Raw genomic sequence first — 12,596 nt, 5'->3', positions numbered from 1 at the left:
GGAACTTCCATGTTCTTTTCCATAGTGGCTGTACCAATAGTATTATTATTTTACCTTTTAAAAAATGGAGTTCCATTGTCTTTCTCCTTCTTGGTTTCTGATGGGAATTCAGAAATCACTCACGTTATTATTCCCCTCTGTTAATATGTTGTTTTTCTTTGGCTACTTGCAATATTTTCTCTTTATCTGGTTTTCAGCGGTTTTGTTATGATGTTCTTAGGTGGGATTTCCCTTATATTTATCCTGAAAGGGGTTCATTGAATATCTTATATCTGTACATTTTGCACTAAATTTGGGAAATATTTGATCATTAATTCTTCAAATTGTTTTCCTGTTCATTATTTTTCTCCTCTTTTTCTGGGGCTTCACTTATAAGCACTTGATATTGTTCTGCAGATCATTGAGGCTCTACTTATTTATTTTTTCTGTTATTTATATTGGATAATTTCTAGCAATCTATCTTCATATTCCATTGACCTTTTCTTCTGTCCTCTCCAGTTTGCCGATAATCCCATTCAGTTGGTTTTTTATCTTTAATTAATTTTTAATTTTGGGGGGCTTTTAATTTTAGTTTTTTAAAAAAATTATGGGTCATGATCTTTTTTTCATTTTTTAAAAAAGATTTTATTTATTATTTATTTGACAGACAGAGATCACAAGTGGGCACAGAGTCAGGCAGAGAGAGAGGAAGGGAAGCAGGCTCCCTGCTGAGCAGAAAGTCCGATGCAGGGCTCGATCCCAGGGTCCTGAGATCATGACCTGAGCCAAAGGCAGAGGCTTTAACCCACTGAACCACCCAGGCACCCCCCCCCGCTTTTTTTTTCATTTTTTAAAAGATTTTTATTCATTTATTTGACAGAGAGAGCGAGAGAGGGAACACAAGTAGGGGGAGTGGGAGAGGGAGCAGCAGGCTTTCCACTGAGCAGAGAGTCCGGTGCAGTGCTCAATGTGGGGCTCAGTGCAGGTCTTGATCCCAGGATCCTGGCCAAAGGCAGATGCCCAACCATCTGAGCCACCTAGGTGCCCCTTTTTTTCATTTTATTTTTTCTTTCTTTCTTTCTTTCTTTTTTTTTTTTTTTTTTTTTCATTTTAAACAAGTTTAAACAACAAGATGCTTGACTTGAAGGGAAAACTATCTAGGATTCATTTCTTTTAATTTATCCCTACTTAAAGACAGAGTGCCCTACATGTAATAGCTACATACAAAAAAGTTATAAAATTGTTCTTAGTTTTATAATGACAAATGAAGAACATTAAAATTCTCCAAACAAGGTGTGCAAGGAATTTTATGTTTTTCTTTTTTTGTTAAACTGTGAGAGCAAAATAACTTACTGGAATATAAACATAAGAGCTGACTGAGCATGCGACTAATGGAGAGAGTGGGTATTTTCACAGAAGCAGTGTTTTCCTCCATCCCACCTCCATTTGATGTTGATCAAAACATACCACTGGCCATTTACTTGAAAAAAATGCGATACGCTTGTGCACATACACAGTTCCTTTATGTACAATAAAGGAATAGGGAAGGGGAAAATGAAAGAATAGAGAAAACTACTGTAGTAGTCAGGATGTGGTGGAATCCAATTGTGGCTTTCTAATTGAGAATGTCTTTTTGGTCTAGAGGAATGGAATTCTGGAGTAATGTAGCAGGTTCCCTTTTTAGTAGACACTCCTGTCTGCTGCTGGAACACATCAATTTTATCTTCAGCCTCCATTTCCAACTGTGCAGGTGTGTCTGTTTTATTGATTGGCTGCCTATCAAATCAGAATCTGATCTGCCTCATTGACAAACCCTGTCGTTCACAATAGGCTTTCATTAGTTCATTAAGTGGTGTATGCTTCTTAATCTTAAACTGCACTACAGAACCATCCTGCCCCACCACCTTCAAACTAATTCGATCGTTGTTCTCAGTCTTGACTCCTTCCTTGGGCTTTTTGTCGGCCATGGCAAGCATGAGTCTCTTCTGCTGTCACTTCATACAAGAGGTACCAGGTCAGCACCAAACAAGCACACAAGCAGCACCAGCCATATTCCTTTCTGATTAAGAATTTTACTTGGTTCTTTCTGTTTCCCTGCAGTGGTTCTTCATCTTCTTGTTCATTATGACCATATTTTCCTCTTGTCTTTGAGCATATTTATACAGCTATTAAAGTTGCTGATTCCAACACCTATGTCATCTTAAGTTTCTTTTTAGTTATTTACTTTTCTCTGAGTGGTGGCCCACAATTTCTTATTTTTCTGCGTTGTAATACTTTTTTATTGTATGCTGGACATCAAATACATTATAGGGAGAATGCATTATGTTTTTATTTTTTAAATAAAATTTTTATTTGGGAATAATGTCAGATTTTTAGAAGATAGTATATAGCAATTTTTCATATCCTTTACCCCATTACTTCTAATGTTAACATATTAAATAATCATTTAATCATTGAATCAAAACTAAGAATAACTGCCCTACTATTATTAACTAACTGCAGGTTTTCTTTGAACTTCACCAGGTTTTCACTGTTGTTTGTTTTCTGTTCCAGGATCTAATCCAGGATACTGCCTTGCATTTATATTTCCTTAATCCTTTGGTCTGTTGTAGTTCCTCAGTATTTCCTTATTTTTCATAACCTTGATATAGTTAAGAGTACTAGTCAGATATTTAGTAGACTACTTCTCAATTTATTATTTTTTTTCATCTTTAGACTTAGATTATGGATTTTGGTAAAATATACCATAGTAATTAGGTATCTTTCTTATTGCATCATATTGGTGGTACATGATATCAATAAGACTTATTACTGGTGATTTATAAGATTCACCCTGTTTTTATGTTAAATGTCGTGTTTGCTAGGTTTCTCTTCTGTAAAGATACTGTTTTCTACTAACCATATGTCTTTCTTTCGAAGTGAGTCACTAAGTCTTGCCAATACTCATAGGGAGGAGAATTAAATTGAGTATCATGATGGGGGAGTGCCTGCATATATTATTTGGAATCTGTATGAAAGATATATAACTTCTCTCTTATTTATTTATTTATTTATTTGTTCAATAATGTCTTTAAATTATATGGATTCAGAGGAGTGACATCACCATGATGGCAGATTAGGAGACTCCAGCCTTTATCCCTCCACAAAGAAGAATAGAGAGCTATTTACTAATAAGAATAGCTCCGAAAGATCTCAGGAATCTACTTAAGCATCAGCAACACAGTGGGACAGAAAAACTCGAGAATAACCACACAAAAAGGGTAGGAAGAAAGTTCTATCACCCACATGTATATAGTCAACTAATTTCTGACAAAGGCATAAAGAATATACAATTAATTGGGAAAGTATAGTCTCTTAAATAAATGATGTTGGGAAAACTGTATATCCACATGCAAAAGAATGACATTGGAACCCCCACCCCCCCCTTTTTTTACACCATATATAAAAACAATGGAAATAAATTAAAGTCTTAAAACTAAGACTGAAACTGTAAAACTCCTGGTAGAAAACAGGGGAAAAACTCCTTGACTCAATCTTGATAGTGATTTTTTGGAATGTACACTAAAAGCACAGGTAACAAATAGTAAGGGACAGGCAAGGCTAGAAGTGACTAGGGTCAAGGTATGTGTGTAGGGGGGAATGTAGATGTAATCAGGGTCACAGAAATCCCAGATGTGGAGAAATAGATATGATACTTACAAGAACACCTGTTTGTTCTCATGATAGTTACAAGTCTTCCATGTTTGTTCTAAATATTGACATGATATTCACAAACCCATCATGATATTGACAATAAATTTACCAAGTTCCCTGGTCAGTTTCCCATAAAAAACTGGCCATAAAAGCAGTGGTAGCCCATTTGGAACCCCTCTCCCTTCAGTGGGTTCTTTTCTTTCCTTTTTGTCCTCATCTTCACTTAATAAAACTTTCACTTCACTTCCTCCTTTTTTACTTGAGATCCATTCTTTTACTCTGCGAGAGAAGAATCCTGAAACCCTGCAGCAATAGGGGCACCTGGGAGGTTTAGTTGATTAAGTGTCTGACTCTTGATTTGAAATCCTGACCTCTGGTCCTGATCTTTGGTCCTGATTTCAGGATCATGAGTTCAAGCCTTAAAAAAAAAAAAAAAAAAAGCCAAAAAACCCCCAAACAAGAAAACAAACAAAAAAGCAAAAATAAACAAGGGGCACTATGTGAGATTAAGTAGTTTTTTTTTTTTTTTAAAGATTTTATTTATTTATTTGACAGAGAGAAATCACAAGTAGGCAGAGAGGCAGGCAGAGAGAGAGGAGGAAGCAGGCTCCCTGCTGAGCAGAAAGCCCGATGTGGGGCTCGAACCCAGGACCTGGGATCATGACCTGAGCCGAAGGCAGCGGCTTAACCCACTGAGCCACCCAGGCGCCCCGAGATTAAGTAGTTTTTATACAGCAAGGAAACAACAAAGTGAATGGGGATGTCAATTAGTATAGCCACTACAGAACAGTTTGGGGGCCCCTGAAAACATCAAAAATGGAACTACAACTACATCAACAATGGAACTCCAACAATCTCACTTACGGTTATATATCCAAAGGAAATAAAATCACTATTTTGAAGAGATATCCACACTGCCATGTTCATTGCAGCATTATTCATATTAATCCTAATACAGAAACAAACTTAATGTCTGTGGATAGGTAAAGAAAAAAATATATATTTATATACACTGTATATATGAGAATATATATAGAACAGAAAATTATTCAGCCTTAAAAGAAGAAAGAAATCCTGCTATCTGCAACAACATAGATGAAACTAGAGGATATTATCTATGTCAAATAAGCCAGACCAGAAAGACAAATTTTGCATGATCTCACTATGGGATCTAAAAAAACGAAGAAAAGGAAAAAAATGTTGAACTCATAGTAACAGAGTAGAAAGGTCATTACCAGAGGCTAGTGAATGGGGGAGAGGGGAGATACTGATCAAAGAGTACAAGCTTTCAGTGACAAGGTGAATAAGCTCTGGAGACCTAATGTACATACAGCATGGTGACTGTACTTGATGGTAATGTATTAACAAGAGAGTGGATAAACAAACTGGTCTGGTCTATGCATAGGTTGGAATATATTCAGGATAAGAAAGAATGAATTATTGATACACACTTCAACATGGATGAGTTTCCTTTTATGAAAGACTTGGGATAGATACAAACTAATCTATGGTGACAGAAGGCAGATCAGTGGAGGCCTAGAGAAAGGGGAATGGGAGAGGCAGAAGGACAGTAGTAGAGTACACAAGTAAATTTTCAGGGGTGACAAATATATTTATTTTCTAGATTGTGGTAATAGTTTCACTGATGCATGCATATAAGTTAATTGTACCTCAGTAAAGCTGTTAAAAAATAATATATACTTGAGGGGCCCCTGGCTGGCTCAGCCACAGCATGTGACTTTTGATCTTGGGGTTGTGAGTTCAAGCCCCATGTTATGTGTGGCAACCTACTTAAAAAAACAAAAACTTGAAGTTTGTTAAGAGAGTAGATTTAGGGGCACCTGGATGGCTCAGTTGGTTAAATGTGTTAAGTGTCTGCCTTTGGGTCAGGTCATGATCCCACGGCCTTGGGATTGAGTCCCGGGTCAGGCTCCCTGCTCAGTGAGAGCCTGTTTTTCTCTCTCCCTCTCCCTCTGCCTACCACTCCTCCTGCTTGTGCTTTTTCTCTCTCTCTCTCTGTCAAATAAATAAATAATAAATAAAATCTTAAAAAAAAAAGAGAGTAGATTTCAGGTGTTCTCACCATACCCCCACACCCCCACACAGAGACGGTAACTGTTGGAAGTGTTGAATATGTAAATTAGTTTGTGGTAATCGTTTCACAATGTGTACTTAGATCAAAAGTTCCACATTAAATGCTTTAAATAGATACATTTTTTCCCAAATTAATTAACATATACTGTATTATTAGTTTCAGAGGTAGAATTCAGTGATTCATCAGTTGTGTATAACACCCAGTGGTCATTGCTTCAAGTGCTCTCCTTCGTGCCCATCATCCAATTATCCCTTACCCCCTACCCACCTCCCTCCAGCAACCCTTAGTTTGTTCCCCATAATTAAGAGTCTCTTATGGTTTGCCTCCATCTCTGTTTCCTCTTATTTTATTGTTCCTTTCCTTCCCCTTCATCTGTTTTCTCAAATTCCACATATGAGTGAAATCATATGGTATTTGTCTTTCTCTGACTCATTTCGCTTAGCATAATGCCCACCAGTTCCACCCACGTCATTGCAAATGGCAAGATTTCATTTTTTTTGATGGCTGAGTAATAAATATGTACAACTTTAATTAAAAGTGCATGCATGGGGCGCCTGGGTGGCTCAGTGGTTAAAGCCTCTGCCTTCGGCTCAGGTCATGATCTCAGGGTCCTGGGATGGAGTCCCGCATCGGGCTCTCTGCTCAGCGGGGAGCCTGCCTCCTCCTCTTGTCTCTCTCTGCCTGCCTCTTTGCCTACTTGTGATCTGCCTGTCAAATAAAACAAAACAAAACAAAACAAAACTTTAATTAAAAAAAAAAAAGAAGTGCATGCAGATAAAAACCAGTCAGTATGAAGTCATAGTTCTTTTTTATTCCTGAGTTATACTCCAATACTATTATTTATTTTCTTGCTTTAATTGTTTCATTTTTAGCCATTGGGAGTTTTGTCAGCTTGGTTCCTGTGTCCTTCTGACATGCCCTCATCTTTTTTTTTTTTTTAAGTTTTTGAGTACTTCCTCATTTTCTAGCACTAAAAGACTAAAAGGTGCCCCAGACTCATCTTGGTTTTTTTATGCCCTGACCCTAGATTTAGTCATTTCCTCAAGAAGTTCTGGTTCTTATGCTCCTGCCATTGCCTCCTCCTACTCTTCTTTCTTCTTCTTCTTCTTCAGTCATCTTAACTGTTTTTAAGTGTACAGTTCAGCAGTGTTAATTATAATTATGGCCTTAATATTTGTGACCCTTCCATCCTCAAAGTCATTTGTTGAAACCTTAACCTCCAGTGAGGCTTCGTTCGTTCTTTTGTGATGGGACCTCTAAATGTTACAGTATTTTTGTCCCCTCAGTGCCCAGGTTCTTGGTCATGCCATTTTGAAGAATGTAAAGGTAGATCAGACGGAGAGTGGTGGGCAGCAAAGCAAAGTTTATTGAGCAAGAGTTTAAAGCTCTTGCGGGGAGGGGGGCAGTGAGTGGGTTGCCTCCAGAGTTTCTAAGTTTAGGGCTTTTTTTTTTTTTTTTAAGTTTAGGGCTTTTTATGAACTCTTTTGCTGAGCTATCTTAAGCAATCAGGGTGTGCTGAGTCATGCCAATTAGGGCTTTGGTTACGGATCTACTTACTAGGTTAATGTCTCTGTGCAGATGCTCTTTTTTTGCTGATGTCTGGGGGCTATGGCTTCACTGCCCCTTGCCTGTGATATTGACAGCTTTTGTGGTTGTCTTATTTTAGGACATTTTGCAGAAGTCATTTCTGCAAAGGCTGCAAAGCAGAATGCTAGTGCAGTCCTGTCTAAGCTGCAAAACAGGATGTCAGTGCTCTTTTATCTTAGCTGTCCTGACTCCATATTTTCTTGCTGGGTACTCTGGCCCTGACTATCTAACTGTCAAACTAAGTCCTAACATAAGGAAGTAACTGAAGTTATATGAGGTCTTGATGCTGCGGTCCTGATCTGATAGAATTAGTGTCCTTATAAGATGAGCCCCCAGAGAGCTTGCTCGCTCTCTTCCTGTACACGTGCACTGAGGAAGGGCCATGGGAGACCACAGTGAGAAGGCCACTGTAACCCAATGGGGGAGTTCTCAGCAGATACCAACCCCGCAAGCAGCTTCATCTTGGACTTCCAGTGTCCAAAACTTTGAGCAAATAAATTTCTGTTGTTTAAGCTACCCCAGCCTAGGGGATTTTGTTATGGCTCTCTAAGCAGACTGATACATGTTTATTCACCTTGTTGTACAACAGAGCTCCAGAAGTTTCTCATCTTGCAGCACTGAAACTATAACCATTAAATAACTCCCTGTTCTTCCTGCTCCCCAGCTCCAGCAATCTCTGTTCTATTTTGTTTCTATGAATTGACTACTTTAGATACCTGATATATGTGGAATCACAGAGTATTTGTGTGTGTGGGGGATGGGCTTATTTCATTTATCATAACGTCTTCCAGGTTCCTCCATGTTGTAGAGTGTGACCCAATTTTCTTCCTTTTTAAGATTGAATAATATCCCATTTTATGTTAGACCACATTTTGTCTCTGTTGTCTTCTTTTTAAGGGCATCAAAATTTGTTCGTTGGGACAGCTAAATTACTGGTAGATCTTTTTGGTTCTGTCAGGCTTTACTTATTTTTTTTTTCTCTGTTCACACTGGTCAACACTGCATCACGTTAGGTCTCTAATCAGCTGTCGGCCCTGCTGGAGGCCATCTCAGCGGGGAGGGGGCTGCTAGGGGCTTGTCCTCTGCCTGTGCAGCCTAGATCTTAGCCAAGGAGCGTGGTGAATTCCCATACTGTTTTTTGGATACCGCTCTCTGCAGTCTTGTCAGTTACCCTGCCCTGCAAACCCCAGGCACATAAACAGCTCAAAACTTGCACCTGCCTCCTGAGCTTGGTGAGACTGCTGCTCTTAGAATTCAGTTTCCTGCCAAGATGGGATCGGGAGGGAGACAAACCATAAGAGACTATTAATCGCACAAAACAAACTGAGGGTTGCTGGGGGTAGGGGTGTAGGGAGAGGGTGGTGGGGTTATGAACATTGGGGAGGGTATGTGCTATGGTGAGTGCTGTGAAGTGTGTAAACCTGGAGATTCACAGACCTGTACCCCTGGGGCTAATAGTATGTTATATGTTTATAAAAAAAAATAAAAAAATTATTAAAAAAAAAAAAAAGAAATGAGTTTCCTGCTTTGGGCCAGAAAGTGACCGTGGGTAGTATAATGCCAGGGTGATGCTGGTGCTCACCTTTGCGTGTTTCATTCTCTCAGGGATTGCTGTGCTGCCTGTACTTCTGTGCCTGAAAACAGTTGCTTATGTATTTTGTCATATATAGTTCTTTTTTTCTTTTTTTTTTAAGAATTTATTTAGTCATTACAGAGAGAGAGCACAAGCAGGGGGAGTAGCAGGCAGAGGGAGAAACAGGCTCCCTACAGAGCAAGGAGCCCGATGCAGGACTTGATCCCAGGACTCCGGGATCATGACCTGAGCTAAAGGCAGAGGCTTCAACTAAGCCACCCAGCCATCCCCATATATAGTTTTTTGGTTGAAGAGCAAATCCAGTCTTACTCTGTCATGGTGGGAAGCAGTACTATACTAGGTTTGTTTTTTTTTAAATTTTTTAAAGTTTTATTATTATTTTTAAAGTAATCTCTGGGGGGCTCAAAGCCCCTCAAAGGGGCTCAAACTCATGACCCTGAGATCATGAGTTGCACGCTCTACCAACTGAGCAGCCAGGTGCCCCGGAGTTCTACTAGTTTTTATTAGTATGCTCTCCCTGCTTTTCATCTCTTTCCTGTCTTGAACTTACGTAGATTTTAATTCTGTTTCTGTTTTCCTTACTTTAACTACTTATTAACGTTTCACCTACTAGAAATACATTATTCACCCTTTAGTATGTATTTATTTAATTTGTTCTCCTTATAGCTGTCTTTGCATATAAAAATAAAGGAACAGGGGCGCCTAGGTGGCTCAGTGGTTTAAAGCCTCTGCCTTCAGCTCAGGTCATGGTCCCCAGGTTCTGGGACCGAGCCCCGCATCAGGCTCTCTGCTTGGCTGGGAGCCTGCTTCCCTTCCTCTCTCTCTGCCTGTCTCTCTGCCTACTTGTGATCTTTGTCTGTCAAATAAATAAATAAAAACTTAAAAAAAAATAAAGGAACAAGGAGAGAAAATTTAATGGAATTTCTGACCCAATGAAGTGTAAAGATTAGAACACAATCGGGAAGATATTTGGGGGAATGTAGGGGTACAGCACATTCACAAAACATATATCAGGGAAATAGTTCATTTTTCCCATGATGCCAGGCACATGCAACCAACAGTCAATTTCTCTTGTCATATATCACTAACCAAAAGCTCTAAGAAACGATGAAAACGGTCCCATTTGGCATGCATCTATTTTCTCAAAAGAAAACAAAGCAAATATAAAATCTGAGATAAATTCATAGCTAAGAACACTGTCATTTTTATTCCAGTTTCTATAATTGAAATTGCTGGACTTCAGAGCAACTTTTCCTTGTTAAATAGACTGAATGAGGTGGGAATCAATATGCATTTAATGGATATCTAGAGAGAGTGCTGAGTCAGAAAAAAATCATAGTTTAGAATATTAATTTCTATTTATTTATTTATTTATTAAAGATTTTATTCATTTATTTGAGAGAGAGAGAGAGGATGAGAGAGAGAGCATGAGAAGGGGAAGGTTCAGAGGGAGAAGCAGACTCCCTTCCAAGCAGGGAGCCTGATGTGGGACTGGATCCCAGGATTCCAGGATCATGACCTGAACCGAAGGCAGTCGCTTAACCAACTGAGCCATCCAGGCTCCCCTAGAATATTAATTTCTTAATCAGCTGCAGATTTTGAGCCATTTCCTGAAAAACTGCTTCTGTCTTTATCATACTGGGCCATTTGAAAAAAAAAAAAAAAAACAAAAAAAAAACCCAACTTGAAAACCTTCAAATTTCCTGCTCGCGGTTGAGACATCGGGTTGTTCCCTCACTGACATGTGTCTCTTCACACTTCTGTAATTTTACTCTCTCAACTGAATGCAAATATTAGATGGAGATAATGGACAATGTTATTTATTCTACATTTCCATTGTCTACAGAACCTCAAACCCAGAATGATTGCAGACCACAGCAAAAAGGTGAGTTAATCAAGTTAGTGTGCAAAACAATGCACAGTGCCCATAGACTAAGAGATGAATGGAAGGTAGAATAAGTTTGGAGTAGAGGATGCAGAAAAATGATGGTAATTTGAAGGAATACATCTGGTTCAGTTTGAAGTCCAGACTGGGGGTATGAAAATCTGGTATACAGTCATGGATCTGCTCCTAGTTCTTAGGTAAAGTCTTTCCTAACTGTTCACTTCTAAGGTCTCATCTATGAAACCCAAGCTAAGGCTGTTTAAATTCTAAATATCTCTGTTTTTCTGATTTTGAAATCAGGAGAAAGACACCAGTAACTTTGCTAATGGATAATAGTAAGAGTTTGTCAGAAAAGAAACTGATTCACGTTCTCTAGGTTCCCCTCCCACAGTACTGTACGAGAGTGTGACAGGAGTAGGAAGAAGGCATTACGAATATTACAAATAAGTATTCCCAGTGACTCTTTGGGGGATTTGAGGATGAAAAAGATATTTTTACATGGAGCCCTGAAAAAACGCTTTCTGGGATAGACACATTATAGTATAAGAGCCAAAATTAATGTTTGTTTTTTTATCTTAGGCAATACACTCCCATAAAGTAGTTCTTTAGGGCGACTTCATCAGCTTTCTCTCTTCTGCTACATAATCTTATTATTATAATTTTTAGTGTTGTTCTTTGAAAGCAATACTATAATTTGCTACATCATTCTAGTACATTTGGACATTTATTTATTTCCATTACTCTAATTTATATGGCATTGGATATCTTCATTTATATGTAGATTTCTTTTGGTTTAAATCTGTACCAATTTCTAAGGAATAGGAACGTTAAGTTAAAGGAATCAACATTCTAAAGTTTAAGGGTGGGGTCACACAGGTGGTGGTAAGTTGGAACTTGAATATAATTATTTTGATTTCTAGGAAAGTAGTTTTTTATTTATATACAGTCCACATTGCCCATTCTTGTTTGCTGCCAGTATGCTCATTTCTACCCCAGCTTTCCAGGGTACTATATTTGGGAAAAGGAAAATAGACTAGGAGCTTTAAAATTACATTAAAAATCTCTTTACAAAATTATTACATGTTTGTTATGGAAAATAGGGAACATATGAAAGCAGATAAAAGAAAATAAAAATCACTAATAATTTTACAACAATGTGGTGATTATTACTGTTACTATTTTGTCTATTTTTGCCTGTCTATGCAATGTACTGTATGTACTCTACTAAAAGCCTTTTAATATGTATATTTCTAAAGTAAATTTAAAAAAAATTTAAAATCTCACGAATTGTGGTTGCACAAATGCAATTAAGTTTTGGTACCTCTTTTCATTTCGCGTAACATCTAAAATAATTTATTTCATTAAATATTTTACTATAGTGAAAATGTATTTTCTTTCTTTTTTTTTTTTAAGATTTTATTTATTTATTTGTCAGAGCGAGAGCTCACAAGCAGGGGGAGCGGCAGGCAGAGGGAGAAGCAGGCCCCTCACTGAGCAAGGAGCCTGATGCAGGACCGATCCCAGTACTCTGGGATCACAACCAACCAGAAGGTAGATGCTTAACCAACTGAGCCATCCAGGTGTTCCAAGAAAAAAGTATTCTTAACTCGATAAATATAGGATGTTTCCTGATAAAGATGTGGGTTGTCACTCTAGACTTTAGAGCAAATCCCTAATATCTAGCAAGGAAACTTTTAGGGCCTAGGTCTCAGTTCTCACTAGGCCAAATTTGTTCAAGACTCCAGATATACTTTGCCTTTTCT

General features: G+C 38.2%; 1 protein-coding gene across 6 annotated transcripts in view; it reads left to right on the top strand.

Annotated features, from left to right (window-relative positions):
* The window catches only part of KLRG1 (killer cell lectin like receptor G1), an 85,453-nt gene that overhangs the window by 11,323 nt on the left and 61,534 nt on the right, over positions 1-12,596 (top strand). For 3 of the 6 annotated variants that reach the window (XM_047743043.1, XM_047743042.1, XM_047743044.1), the window contains exon 2: positions 10,538-10,833. The exons of 1 other annotated variant lie outside the window; for it this stretch is intronic. In XM_047743043.1, the coding sequence (XP_047598999.1) occupies positions 10,746-10,833 (88 nt within the window). In that variant the 5' untranslated portion in view covers positions 10,538-10,745. The remainder of the gene's footprint in view (positions 1-10,537; positions 10,834-12,596) is intronic. 2 more of the 6 variants (XM_047743047.1, XM_047743048.1) reach the window with 1 other exon arrangement.

The sequence above is a fragment of the Lutra lutra genome, chromosome 8 (assembly GCF_902655055.1).
Source record: "Lutra lutra chromosome 8, mLutLut1.2, whole genome shotgun sequence".
Taxonomy (NCBI): Eukaryota; Metazoa; Chordata; class Mammalia; order Carnivora; family Mustelidae; genus Lutra; species Lutra lutra.
The sequence above is the reverse complement of the archived record's forward strand: the minus strand, read 5'-3'. Positions and strand labels throughout refer to the sequence as shown.